Source organism: Synchiropus splendidus, chromosome 6, assembly GCF_027744825.2.
Source record: "Synchiropus splendidus isolate RoL2022-P1 chromosome 6, RoL_Sspl_1.0, whole genome shotgun sequence".
Classification (NCBI taxonomy): domain Eukaryota; kingdom Metazoa; phylum Chordata; class Actinopteri; order Syngnathiformes; family Callionymidae; genus Synchiropus; species Synchiropus splendidus.
The window spans coordinates 9,943,103-9,958,596 of NC_071339.1; the positions used below are offsets into that span (position 1 = coordinate 9,943,103).

Genomic DNA, 15,494 nt, shown 5'->3' on the forward strand with positions numbered 1-15,494 from the left:
CCACGCCATCGTACTCCACAACTCCTCACTTGGGGGGTGGAGGTAGCAGGGTACGCTACACTACATAGTAATGGACACTTGTTCAATGCGCAATAACCGTCTCGCTGGTGCAATAACCTATTTTAATCTAGTTTAATTTTTATTTTTTTCTGTGTGATGCTCTTCCTGACTGCGTGCCCTTTCTTGCCTCTATTGCTGCCAGTACTGTAAATTTCATGGAGGGAGGGGAGTCATCCCAAAGGGATCAATGAAGTCCAGTCTAAGTAAATAAAGAAAAAAAGACCCAACATTGAATTCGAAATCTAAACGGCTTCACAGCAGGGTGCAATCAGAAATGGATGCACAGTTTTATTCCCACATTTAAACGCACACCCAGACACCAAAGACGCAAACAAACGACCAAACGTAGCCAAAGTTTAACTTTCTACGGGACCTTAAACGTATTCTGATCGTTGTGTGGTATTTTTGTGCTCTACTCCCCTCTGCTGGCCGAGTGGAGTCAACACTAGTCTGTAGCCTGGTCGCATAGTTTAATGGCTACACTTACTGAAACCTTGGTGGCAATAGTGGGCGTGTCTCAGTAACTAGTGGGCTTTTTTTATTACCTCGGAGTTACCGCTCAACATGTCTGTCGTTAGATCCGGAGTCAAAACCCAGATAGGAACACAGTCGAGGCGTCAGTGTCGCATGTAGTTCCATGTAATCCCTCCTCTGAATATCTGTTTTGAGTTAAATCACGATCGCGCGCAACCGTTTGAGGGCAGAAAGTCAGCTTTCAGTTACAGGGTTGCGAAAGCGTTGCCTTGGAAACCTCAGAGCACGTACCAAAACGAAGACTGGCAAGTGAAGAAACAATGGACCGACATCAAACGCAGCAGAATTCAAGCCAAATGGGAAGCAGAACTTGAAGCTTTCACTACTGACACGCACTGTCACTGAAACTTTTTTTTAACCATCCAAGTTTTGTAAACACCCATTAATAGAGGTCGGGACAGTGCGTGAGGAATTGGTGTCGACACAACCAAATTGGTGATACACTTCCAATTTTTCCACTTGCAGGCGCAGTGTTTTTGGCTGCAACAGTGGAACAGTGAATGAAAAACATGGGGCATGTCATCATCTCCGGCAGACGCAGGGAGAACAGCGCCCAAAGTTTCAGATGAAAGCGGGCACTTGTGGATGAGCTAAACAAGGATTTAGGATGCAAAAATGTGTTCATCCGAATTGACTGTCAATAATGCCAACACATGTATTTATGAATGACTGTTACTGTACACCTGGGCAGTTTACAAGCTGTTCTGCAACCGCACTTTCAAAGCTTATAAACGACAGAGAATTCATCACCATACATCACCAACGCAAAATAAACACACAAACAGGATAATAAATCACGGCGTAATAAAACATGAAAATGAAAAATGTTTTTCAGCAGACTGCATTGAAAGTTCCGCACATAAGGCATTTTCATGTAAATTTATTTTCATGTCAAAATGTATACCATCTTTGACAATTAGATGTATACTTCAAATGTTATCAACATTTTGTTTCGAGTTGGTTGCGCACTGACGTTTCTGAAACTCCAGGTCTAGTTGTTTTTATATACTGACGCACTAGGTGTCGCTGTTTCTCAGTAGTTCGCGTGTGGTCGCGCACTCGTACCCTTGCACTGTGACGCAATGGTTCACTGAAAATATTAAAATATTCCAGACAATAAAACACTCTTCATCATTCACATGCTCATGCTACATGCGTTTGAATCACAGTTCTAAAACATCAAAACATTTGGACAAAATAAACAATTTAATTCACAACGAAGCACAAACCAGTTCATTGATTCAGTTCAGAGGTGAAATATTAGTTTGAGGTAATCACATTTATTTCTTGATCGGAGAAACTGTGGAAGGTGAGAAATTAAAATTACAATAAATCAAAAAGTCATGACCCCTTAAAGACTAGAGAAGAGCTTACACAACACTAAACTTCACAATATTTCTGACTTGAAATATGAACTTGTCAGCAAGTTCTCTTAAATTTAGCGAGGGAAGTTCATAGTTCAGATCTAGATTTGATTTTGCAGAAACGAGAACACGAACAGGGACACATAGAAACAGATGGTTTTTACACACGCACACTTGCCAGGAGTGGAAATATTACATGACTTGATCCAGTCTGAGCATCATGGCAACATTGAGGAAAACTACATCTGAGCTGAAACCGCATGAGAACCGAACTCAAGTTGGGTGGCCACTCTCACTCCGTTTGTCGCAATTTTGGCCCATTACTCTTTCCCTGCCAAGTCAGAATGATTAAACATGGATTAAAATTCCCTTTCTATTTCAACCCAATAACAAACCACGTCAGTTTGTTTGAACCATGAAAAACATAAATGTTTAGCTGTCCATTCAAAAACTCAAAAAATTTAAGTACACACAATTTTTCACACATTTCTTGTCTCATCTACTGGTTTTCAGGGGATCTGTGCTTTGGTATTGTTTTTTTTTTTTGCTATATTTTTTGTTTCATATTTTTCAATAGAGAAAGACAAAACCACAAAATGAAAGTAGGAAAAGGAAACATCACAGAAATGGATGAGCTAAACTAGTAAATAAAGCGCTAAAAGATTTTACAAAACACATGGACAGAGAAACTAATACACGCACAAACACAAACACTGGCTGCAACACGCAAACAATCAGAGAAATAAACAAACAAAAAAGACTACCAGTAACACAAAACTGACTGCTGTTCCTCTTCAATCTCTGTATCATGTCAGAAGAAATATTGACTAAATCATGAGTAATGTAGCAATTAAGAAGCCATGTGATAGAATGCTTACACACTTGTCATATTACATGTGACTTGTCATGCAACACATTTACAATATATGATTATTATATTAGCATTCACATACATACATATGGACAATAGCGAAGCCCGTTAGAGGGCAGAGCACGTATGACGTACAAATGCTGAGTTACCTAATGTAACTTCAGTTCTATGAATACGAGCGATGCCCTCTGACTAGCTGCCCAGCAAGGCCTTGTTCAACGGCTACGTTCAAAAGGAGGACGCATAAAGGCGAACAAGGGGTCTTATGGGGAGAGGTGGAGCCTTTTATATATATATATATATATATATATATATATATATATATATATATATATATATATATATATATATATATATATATATATATATAAGCATTCATTCATTGTTAGGTACCTGATGGGATGAATTTGTACATTAAAAAATTGAATTAATGTGACATGATGCAAGCTATTTCATATTAGATTAGATTAAATTAGATGTCCCAGACAACATAGTAGGTCTTGAATTGTAATAACATGGTAATTATCATGATTTAGCATTATATATGTTCAATACATAATGATAATCAGGAAGAGACAAACCGGTATAACAAAAAATATATTATTATTATTACAAACTCTAAAATTGCTCTAGGTGTGCATGTGTGTGTCGAAGGTGTGTGTGCCCTGCGATGGACTGGCGGCCTGTCCAGGGTGTATTCCTGCCTGTTGCCCAATGACTGCTGGGATAGGCTCCAGCACTCTCCGCAACCCTGAACAGGACTAAGCTGTGGTTAATTGATCACAGAGCGGGATCACAGAGCACAACACAAAATGACATATAACTGCAGAGATAGAAGACTACTGATGTTGCGATGGCTGTATCATGAAGGACGAAAGACCTGCTCAGTGACACACATGCAAAGAGACCGGTTCTTCAGTAAAACTTCCTCCTACCCAGAGTTAATCCGAGGACAATCATCAAGATCCACATCCATTTGCTTTTTACGTTGAGGTCAGTCCTTACTGATGGAAAACAAGACATTCAACCACAGCCAAAGCCGTGGTTTCGTCTCTTCATTTCATTCCTCCCCAAGCTCATATTTTGTCCACATGCAGTCGGCTAAAACAATTTTTATTTACTTCCTGTAAACCTTTGGAGGACATATGACCCTCATTAAAAGCCCAACATTAAATACTTTTCACTCTTTATTTAGAACTCAACTCTCACGAGTATGTAATTTAAATGAACATTTCATAACAACGGACAAAATAATATAAAAATCCAACTGCGACAGAAGGAATACTCAGACAATTGTATTTTGGAAAGCAGTGTGATTATGTAATGACAGAGGAAAACTATGACATCCTGAGCGTGTATTGAAAAATAAAATTCCCCAAAACCCTCGAGTGTCCCAAATCAATTTTTCCTCTTCAGAACCCAGACAACTGAGGAAACCATGACAAACGTTTGGAGCACAAATGGAATTCAGATAAATGGCCAACAGCATTAACATGTCACAAAAGTTTCCTATTATGGCCTTATTCAGTTTGATTTTTCTTCAGACGGTGCACGAGAGAGTCTGAATGATGTCACACCTTTGTCAACTCGAATCAGACTGCAGACCATAACTTACTAAATAGGCGGAACAAAATAATAAATGGGAAAACGCCAACTTTGCAAATGTTACGTAAAATGTATGAATGGTCGTAAATCATTTCCGAGTGTTTCTGAACTGTGAGTGCTGTTCTTATAAATTGGAGTCTAATTCATGGCAGAATAGCAAAAGAAAAATAGCGTAGTGCGTCTACGAGCACGGTTTCTTGCGTGAGCATTCTGGTCATGTTTGAAAGACATTTAGACCCCATATGATAGTGTGTTTACCTCGGCGCTGCCTTCGAGGTCAGGAGTCACTCTCATTACAGCTCGCTTTTCTAGTACCAAAAAGGTAATGTGATGATTTTCGTAAGGGCTTTCATCGATGTCGCGATTTCAATAGCAAACCGGATGTGCGGCCATATTGTTATTATTCAATGGTAAACACAGGGCTGGATGAAAGTGAAAAGTGGGGTGCAGAAATAGCCGAAACCCAAACAAGACGCAAAGACACACAAGGAACAACTTGGTCCACTGAAAACCAGTATTCCTTTAACAAAATCGGTACTCTGAATACAGCGATGTGTTGTCTTCCACCTAAATTAAAAAAAAAAAAAGTGAACTAATGTCCATTAATCAATGGATAGAGAGACATATTTATTTCATTGACGATGCAGATGTCCAGATTTTTGCTTCGTAAAACCTGGTTTGGCTTTATTATCTCCACTTACATAGGACAACTTTTAGCATTATTCCCCCGATTGCTAATAACTTTTGTTTTTCATGGACTTACCGACCGTCAGAGCCAAAAACACGGCGATAACTAACTATTTCCCCCCAAAATTCGAGCTCTTCTTCAGCGCAAGCTGTGTTTACCTGGCGAGTGCCCCCAAGATGGCGACTTCCGCTTTTGGTGACGCAGGGAGAAACCCTTAACGAAAAGTGGTTCAAGCCGTTAGGTGTTTTCTTGTATTTTGAAATGCACAGGATTTTTTTTCTTCCAAAAATAGTAACGGGGTATCTTTTCGGGCTGTTTTGGTGAAGATTTTACAAACCTAAAATAAAAACTTAAATCTAAAGTGGTATTCTCATCTTTGGAATTTTCCGGAAGTGCTCGGTATTCTCCGTTATTGCTCGGCGCTCCGGTCACTGATGTACCTCATACGCGCACCCCCGGACTGTTGCTTCTTCCTCCTATAGTTTAAGGTTGGCACTGCACTGAAGGTTGACGCTGGAACAGCGCATTCATTGAGGATGGGAAGGCAGTGAGCGACAGAACCCAGGAAGTTTTCCCGTTGGTGGGAGCTCGGTTGGAGGTGGACGAGGGTGCCGGGGGCAGGAGAGGGGAGGGCCGCTGCGACGTCACTCAGCAGCCGCTGACTGACTGACTGGAGCGCAAGCTTCCAGCTCAATCTTCGTCCAGCGGCGCAGGAACGTTGGGTTCGTCGTCGTCGTCGTGTCTGCACCGGAGAACAAAAGACGTTTAACTGCACGGTCCCAGTGGCCGGCTCTTCATCACCGCTAGCTTGATGCTCCCCGCAGCCTGCTAGCCTTTGTGGCGGCGCCGTCCATGCATCCGGGGAACCCCTAAAGCACCCTGGGCTGGGAGAAGCCTGCCTTGCTCGCCTTGACACCGCGAAATACCCCTTGAGTGGCTACCAGCTGCCCTACACCGAGAGAGGAGGCATCGTCACCACTACCATCGGCGAGATTCCAGTGTTTGCAGGCTCCAGATTGACACACCAAGAGGCGATTGATGAGTAATATTCCCTCCAGATAGAGCACAATGTTGCGCACCACGGCCAACATGCTGGCGACTGGATTGCTTGTCTTGGGAATGTTGCACAGCTCGGAATTATTCACCCCACCGAGACCCATTGATGGTAAGCAGACACCCAGTCTTGTTGTAAAGCGCTTGAATAATGTCTGTCTGCGTGCGTTCGCGATCATGACAGGCTGAATAACGCAACGTGGACCAGATGAAACACAGAGCAGACAATTAAAGCGGTCTTTTGTTTCTGCCACATGTGAATGCTGCACTGTCACATAGGTACAGCTCACATTTTTCCCCCTGACACTGATGAAATCACGGCACAGGCCTTGCTGGCGTTTACTGAGCTCACTCCACGTTTAAAAAAAAACCCAAAACTATCACGGAAACAGATGTCACAGTGCATTGCTTTAGTGGCAGCAAGGGCAAACCCATTGGTGTTTGTGATGTGATACATCTGGACAACAGTCAAGATGATCAACAGTTTTCAGAGACCGCTGCTGGTGCCTTAAAGAATTACAGTGTAAAAACTAAACTACATTTATTCTATGTGTCATCAAAAAAGTACTCCAATAACAGATCATGAGACATATAGCTATATTTCATGTCTCTCCACTGTAACAATTGAATTATAGCAACTAAGTTTTGTGGTAAAAACAGTTAAGAAATAGCTTCTTTTTTTGTCAAACACCTTCTCAGACTGGAACAACTTCTGGAAACTATTAAGCATCACAAGTCCTACTCACGCACACCTCTGTTCAGACAGAAAAAGAGGAAAGGAAAGAGAAGGGCGTTATCGCAGTTGAGTAACTGCAGACAGATTGATTCAATTCTTTGCAGGTGAAATAAGAATGTGAACTTATGGTTCACCGAATTCCTGAGTCGACATCTGGGATGTAAATCAATCCAGAGATGACTCTTTAGATGTTTACTGTAAAAAAGTCATGGGCGCCAGTTGCCTGCAAAACGAATTACTGTTCTAAAATTGACATTTGATTAAATCTTGGGGCACTTTAAGAGTCTACGACCGATTTGAAACCACAAGCAGTGTTTTTTGAGATTCATCGGCAAAGCCATAAATGCTTTTTGGGCTTTGAAGTCTTCTCATGGCACTCCAATCTGCTGCAAGGAAGCACAAGCCAGATAAATTGCCACCTTGAAGATAGACTTGAATAGCCTGCAATCACCTGCAGTTTCCTCCCTTCTCTGTCTGCAGAAACAACAGAGAAAACAGTTTCTCTCTGTCGTAATACTGTGATTTGATGAGTCAGCCTTGTGGAGAACACCTCGGGGACTTGCCAAACCTTTGGAGTGTTCCAAACCTCCTTGAGGCAGACATTTTAAACAGTTTACAAGTGCATGCTTTAGTTGACTTGGATATATGCTGAGTGAAGTTTTCCTTGTTTTTTTTGTTGTTGACATATCGCTCTCTAGATTGGTTTTTAGCCAGAATTTTTAGGTTGGTTTTGCCCCCAATTTTCTGGTTGTCTTTGGTTTTTCTTTCCATCTCTTGCTGTGGCCAGAGCAAAGGCCCTGGGCCACCATCAAACCAACACGCTTTAATTGGTTCTAAACTGGTCTTTGTGTCCCAGTGGGGACCTCCGTGAACAGTCACAAATTGTTCAGAAAGCACTGCTAATTGGAAGCTTAGTGAAAAGACTGTAATGAACAAATTCCAATTGTTTCACTGTATGAAAGTATTGTCATTGCAAAACAACCTTGGAATGAAAAGCTTGAGTTGGTTCGGTCTGATTTATAAGCAGATGTTCCCTGTTTGCTTGCCCCTTTTCTCACACCTACTTGTAGCTGTGCATTAACTTGAATAACAAAAGTATCACACGTTCCCTTTTAATTGATTCACATATAGTCTTCTCTGGCATTTTCCCCCTGCAGAGAGCCCACTGCAACATTTGGTAGGCGGACCAGCATTTGCTTGTTAGTGGGGTGATACTGCCAGGAACAAAAGGTTGCCCCCTTTCTTATGTGCTAACTATTGATGAAAATGGAAATGATTCCTTTTTTCTTTGAAGAAGGAAGTCAGGGCACTGATTTTATTTGTCAAAAAGAGAGTGATATCAATTCCAGTGAGCAGTATGACGGGTTCTTGACTAATTTTAATGGTGACTCGTGTTGTGAAACCAAACAAACAGTATGACGCCACTGTGTTGGATCCTTCTTCAGCATCAATGCTTGATGAATTGACTGGGGAGGGGTATCTTCCTGTTCCTCAAGTTCATTTTGTCTAAGTCATTTTACTTGACAGGCTTCTCTGTAATGGCAGTTTAAAGTGAGTGAGCATCAAACAAATACACCATTACCTTTTGTCTGCTAACCCTCAATGTCTAATAGAAACTGGATGAATGGATATGGCACATATTTCCACACACATTTTATTTAATATTTATTTATTTTTTGTCTGAACTATGTTTCCATTCTGGTTATCTTGCTAATTTATGATACAGTATGGAGACCACAGACTTGTCAGTCTGAGTCATAGCAAGAGACAGCCAAAGGAATAACTTGGATGCTTAAAAGATGGCAAGGAGTAAAGAAAATTGGTTGTCCTGATCACGTCGTGAATTCTTGTCCTATTGCTTTGGGACCTGAGCGACACCAAACAAAGAGCAAGCTCATTGGCATGGAAGTCACTGTGCATACTCAAAAGTGTGACACTCATTGGTATTATTCGCCCTCTACTCCCCCCTGCCAAACGCATTCTCACACTATGCGCATTTTCACATCCCTAACCCAACTTCCTCACCGGGTCAGGCTTGATCAGTCTTCTAGGCTCTGTCCATGTTCTAAAGGAGGAGGAGGAGGAGACGTTTAAAAAAACTTGGTCTAGAACTTAGCTGTTTACGTTTGAAAGCCATATAATAAATAACCTATGAGGTAGTAATATATGAAGTAGCATGGATTATGTTTGCAGGAAGCTCGGCAAACGTCATTTATAACTGTGGTGTTTTGCCATTTGAAAGGGTGTCACACTTCTGTGAGACCTTGTGGGACAATGAGCTCTCTTCCAGCTTCATTCATGTTAAAGGCAGTCAGTGTATGGGCCAGGTTGGGCGACTTGTGTTGACCCATTCACACCAACAGCAAACATGGCTTGAACTCGCTCCTCTGTGCCAGTCTGAAAGAAGTGTTTGTGTAGAAGACTTCATGCTATGACCTGATTTGCCAGGTTGCTTGCTTATGTAACGCACCATGGAGGCGGTAGTTCATTGTGTGGTTGAGACTTAATCAGAATTTCCATTCATTGAGCCTGGCCATTAATGCAGGAAGGAGTACAAGCCTCAGATTTCCTATTTTTTATGAATATTTATTGATTTGGAATCCATCTCTGGACGGTGATGATTATTTTCTTCTTGTAGTGATACAAATTCTGACTCCTAAGATATGAATTCTGGCTACACAACGTACACTTGTGACACATTTGAGCTATTCCTGGAGTCTGTATAAAAGTCACATTTATGGCATACATTTTATACCAACTATTCCGGGTAGGTGCTGATAGCATTCATCGTGAAAAAGAATGAGTTAATCATTGTCTTCACGGTCCATTGTTGCAGTTCAATGTCCATAGTTTTGTCTTGGGACTTCAGATGTTTAATCTTGGAGCTTTAGAATATTGTTTTCTTTGAATTAGAAGTCTCTGTGATCAAGTTGGCCATGTTGTTGGATTCAAGGCGTCTGGTTCTCTCATGAAGTTCCTTTTGAGTTCACAGTGAATTGTATTGACTTCACAGACAAGCTGCCGTGTTTTTGCTGCACCCTTTGATCTAATTTGATCAACTTGACCTTCAAAATGTATTAACGTTCAAAAAAGATCTTAATAAAAATCTGTTTTGAGCTGCAGCAAGTTACATTTTCAATGTGTTGACAATGCAAGTAAATATCACACGATTTACTTCAGCTCCGCGAACAGGGGATGTGTACCTGTCATTTATTCATACAGTCAGTTTTTTAGTTTTTTGTTTCTCTGGTCCTCTGAGTTAAACTCAGTTGTGACTTGTGTATATAAAAATATAAATTGATATGTTCTTAAATGTTTTTTTCACACTGACCAACATGACCAAGGAGTAAACATTACATACTGTATGTTCGTGATGCGCCACGATAATCTTTGTTTTTACAGTTGAGATCTCTGGCTGCGAAGACGAGCTTCTCGATTGGTGGTCAACGGCAGATCTTTTTGTGCTTCCTTGGTGAAATGCAGTTAGACTGAAAAGGAAGTTATTTGTAGTGCAATGTCATTTGTTGAATACAATTAAAATGTACGATTTATGGTCCATTAATGTGCACAGATGTAGACTTTATATTCCGATGAATGATTCATACTTATAATTTACATTTGTAATGTGTGCATGGCAGCCTTGGCAGTGTGCCACAATTGTGTACATGCAGTGGATATGTACTGCATATGGACCTGCATATGGAGGGCGACGCAAAACATAAAAAATATGACCGAAATTCAGTTTTTCAACCCTTTTGCTGCTGTAGCTTGGCCATCGTAGTTGCCATATTTGTTTTCCGGCGTAATCTCATACTTATCCGCATTTTGTGAGTCACGGTATGGAAACGCTGTTATTGATGGGATGGCTGACGTGATGACAGGAGGTGACAGCAGATAAGTTCCAAACTGCAAACAAATGTTTATAAAACTAACTCAAAGCTATTTCATCAGAAGACCATTTTAGCGTTTTGTTTTGTTTTTTTGGAACAAAGCCAACTCCCGAGTGCAGTGCAGCGAATTGCACCGCTCCACGGAGCAGTTCCCTGCACGGCACACAGCACTTGCTGAATGTAAGCAAAATAGGTTAATGGGGATAAAATTTCAAGTGGTTCTATTTTAATCAAGTGTATATTTTGTTTGAATAAATTAACACATTTTTAAATGTGTGGAAATTTAGAGCAGCTGATACAACTGCATGTGAAATCTGTGTCAGTATCCAGGAGGGATATGAGCATTTTTCTTTCGCAACCATATTTTAAAGAACCGAAATAAAAACAAAATTCTTTTTTTTTTTGTGCATCCATCTTGCGGAGATGCCAGTTTCCAGCACAGGCTGGGCTTCTTATGGCGCTTCATATATTTAGCTTTTTTGGCTTTATTTGAAGCAATATTTTCTGTTCCTACCCAAAATTGTTATATTATCTGACGGCAAGGATGGTTGATTCTGGCATAAATGAAATGACACTTAAAGTAAACATATTGCCGGTTAAAAAGTTATTTTTTTTAGGGATGCTCCAATCAGGATTTTTGCTGCTGATCACTGATACCGATCGCATGGATTGACAGTGAATTTGTAATCAAAATGGTGAGACCTTCTGTGTACATGATGGGAAAAAATGAACTTTAATTAATTTTAATTCAGACATGTTTTTGCATACGTCTTCAATGTGGCGAAAAAAATAGAAAAACCTTGCTATACAGCAATTATTCTGTCAAAAGGACTACTGAAAAACTGTGACATAGGTGAATCTCTAGAGACTGTGCTATGTCCGTGAAATATTTACGTACTGTAGCGGGAGTCTGAGACAGAGAGCACTGCATTTATGAAAGTTTCCACTCCGGATGTTTTCAAAAGCTTCAGATTCAGGTGGCTAACGAACGCTGCACCTGACTGCGATGGATCTAGTTGTTTCTATTTCTGTGTAAACAACACCTGAGAAAGGCTGCTCATCTAGCTCGGTGAAATTAATAATTTCTGAATGTCACGCTCAGACCGGCGGCTGTTGCTAACCGTCAGCTGCGCTGATAGCCTGCTGCTGAGGAACCAGCGGTCTCACTTTCATGAGCCTGGAAAACTCTTCGAAGTGCTGGAGCTTTAAATGGTGTGTTTAATTTGAAGGCGCTTCCCTGCATAGCATCTTCCTGTTCATGTGCTGCAAGATGCAAACTTCACATGACAGATTGAAAGAACCTCCAAAGTAGACATGCTGCTGCTTCGTGGGCAGCGAGTAGGAAGGAGTGGATTCATCACAAGCAGTGGGGATTCATCAGAGTACCGGCTGTCACACGTGATCAGTTGTTGTGATCGGCAGTGATCGGCATTCACTGATCGGCCAATCATGATCAGTGACTGATAGATCGGAGCATCCCTATTATTGTTGAGTAAAATTTAAACGACTCAGAAAAGCCGATAATCTTTATTATCTTAATTTTATTTCGGTTTTTAAAACTTTAAAAGGTTGTTATGTAACGTCTCGCGGTGCCTCGCATACTGCAATCCACTGGTTGCACTCTGTCTGTGAAAACTCAACATTAAAGTTCCAAATTAGCCGACTGCCCTCCGCAAACATCAGATATTTATTTTAGCAGCAGCTGAGGAAACCGTGTCTGCTGCGCAGATTATTTTAATGTAATAGAAGCTTTCATTTCAGGGTCTCATTAAATCACTGGGACCATAGTGAGAGAAGCCATCATGTCTTCACTGTTGAGAGCTGCTTCCTCTGGCTGTCAGGAAAGAGAGAACATTCTGGAATTAATCAGGCTGTGCATCACTGTGGGCTTTGCAACTTGTCCTGATCTTTGCAAAGGCACAGAAGAATTTCATATGATGTGCTTTTATGTGTTTCCGCCTGCTGCATACTAAGCAAGTGTAATTGTCTTTTTCATCGTCTGCGACAGCTCATGTCACATGCTCTTCCAGTCTGTGGCAGAGGGATTTGTCTGACCTATAAGATGATAGCAAAGGATCACACCTACAGGTTTGCTGTCATGCCCCCCACGCTGGTGTAGAATGAATTCAAACCATATGTGGCTATAAGGTCATAGGCTACCCCTCCGAGTTCCAGTTCAGATCTCTGGTGTTAAGACATGGTTAGATCTCAAACCAAGAGCTGTTGAATTAATTTCATTCCAGCTGCTCAGATAAAGTGGTCAGCCTCAACAATCTGACCTGCGAAACAGATAAAGTGACTGCTATTTGCGTGGTGGTGTTTTTCTGAGCTCTATTTCATTTGGCAACAGCCACCAGACATGAACACATTCCTGATGTTAATGTTGCTCCCCGTTCGAGCACAGCACTCACTTATGCTAAGCAGAGTGACGCACAACAAGATGATGGTCCTGGAAACACAAGCAGCAAAACCCCCCCAAAACGTTTCAGCTACACATTCTCAAGTTGTTGTTATAATGTGGTTGACTTGCTCAAAAACACGAATCGTCGTTTTTCATGTCTGTTTTGCCACCATCTGTATTTATTCACTCTGGACTTCACAGCTCCTTCGAACTCTGCCGGGAAGGTTTATGTGAGAGGCACAGCTGGGGCCTCTTTTTCTGTGTTTTGTAACATGACAAAGTGGAGATTTTTTTCACCCCTTCCCCGCGTCTCACTCTCCTACATTACAAAATCTCAAAGAATTCCTTCCCTGGCTGTGGAGGAGGTGTTGGGCTTCGACCAGGTCTTTCCAATATGCTTTCTCTGCTTTTCCGAGGTCACACAGATCGATGACTGCATCTCTCCCTGCATGATGTGTTGGGAGGTTTTACAATTGATTTATCTCAACTATAAATGGGTTACAGATAAGAAGAAGAATCGAAGACTAAACTACATTGCACCGTTTAAGTAAAACATTCCTCTATGACTGATGTGATGCAGTTATATATTGTAGCGGCCCACATTCTTGGGAAATGATGACTGAACTCTCCTTTTACATTTTTATTTAACTGTGCTTTATTGTTGTTCAGTTTTGAATGAATGTTAGCATAATCCACTGAAACTCTCCAGAGGTGGAGAATGGCACCGTGCTAGAGGGTTTGTTGAAACAGTCGGTTAATGATGTGCCATGAAATATCAATCCCTAGCATGTTCATTCATCCATGAAATCTCATCTCCATAACAACTCAGGAAAGTCTGCTAGTTCTCAGCACTAGATCTGTAGCTCTGTACCTTTCTAGATTAGTCTTTTTCAGCTCTTGTTAAGGCAGGCTCTTCCAGTTCCCATCACATTTTCCTGTTTGTACCCAATGTTTCTTTTTAATATCACAGACAAATAAAGTTGTCCTTTGAAAACCATGTTTATTAGTTTGAGTTAACTCAACACAGTTCAGTAATGTTTTGGTTTACAAGCAAATTTTGTATGAATGGACTCTTGTATCCTAAAATGCTTGTAACCCAAAGCCATTTTTACTGTAAAAAATAATATAAATACCAAAGTACCGCTGTATTTTATTACTAATTTGCATCAATTGTGAACATGTGTGAAATATGTCATTTAATGTAGTAAGATGTTTGTGGCACTTATGTCATTTGGTCAAGTCATTTTGGTAAGGATTTTAAACCCTCCCACGCCATGATGGTAACATTTGCATCATGCATGCAGAATTTCATTTAGGCCTGTGCGATGTGACAATATTGGATGGCGAACAATTTGAACATAATGGCAAATGACAGCACCAGTAAAATGTGAATCAAAAAATACATTCTTGCTTTAATTAACTATGCCCATAGCCCTTGCTTATATTGGCCTCAAATGTCATCTGACTCTGAAATGGTTTTGATACGGCACATATTATGTGATCTGCCATTATGTACCTTCCTTCAGTTCATGTGAACTGTGCGTATACAGTAGGTAAAATGCAATTCACTCGTCATTCTACCTCATTTACTTGTTTTCATTCTGCGAACTTGTTAGGACTAGTCCAGGGCTATGAAGAAAATGTCACAGAACACACCAGCCTCCTACTGAATTATTAACCCGCACTACTCTATGTGACTTTGTTTGTCTCTCGATGGAACTATAAATAATCCTATATTTGTCTGTCAATATTTTTACTATTCTGTATGTGGTCTTTGGATTCTGTCACACGATCACATATGCAACACGTTTTATAGCAATCCCAGTGATTTAGTTCACATTTTATTGAACAGAAACAAAATTTAACAACACTATTGTGAAATATGTTCATGGTCAAATCAATGTTTTTAGTTTCATGACATCTTCAGTGGTTTATTTTGTGGTTGTGAAACTGAACTCTTGACCAGTCTTATCGCAGTGTCAACATTTGAAGCTTCCGATCATCAGAATGCCTGTATCCAAATACGCAAGCTTTAGATGTCACTGTCGCTGAGACTTCATCTTAAGGAAACACTCCATATGAGTCAGTCACTCCTGACAGTCTTTCTCATTCACCAGTCGGTAGTATTTGAGTGAACAGTGTTCCGTTCTTGAAGGGTTGTTTATCAGCACAAGTACACACTATCTCCAACAGACTAAACTATAAATATTTCCCCAGCCATGACACTAAACGTTCTGCCAGTTTCTCAGTCAATGTCCTCACTCGGCACACCCACCTGGTCCTTCTTGTTTT

The 15,494-nt window shown here is 40.7% G+C and overlaps 1 protein-coding gene across 4 annotated transcripts in view; it reads left to right on the top strand.

Moving 5' to 3' along the window:
* Window positions 1–5,768: 5,768 nt before the first annotated feature.
* The window catches only part of LOC128761168 (low-density lipoprotein receptor-related protein 1-like), a 78,956-nt gene continuing 69,230 nt past the window's right edge, over window positions 5,769–15,494 (top strand). For all 4 annotated transcript variants that reach the window (XM_053869190.1, XM_053869192.1, XM_053869191.1 and 1 more), the window contains exon 1: window positions 5,769–6,287. In XM_053869190.1, coding sequence (XP_053725165.1) covers window positions 6,191–6,287 — 97 coding nt within the window. In that variant the 5' untranslated portion in view covers window positions 5,769–6,190. The remainder of the gene's footprint in view (window positions 6,288–15,494) is intronic.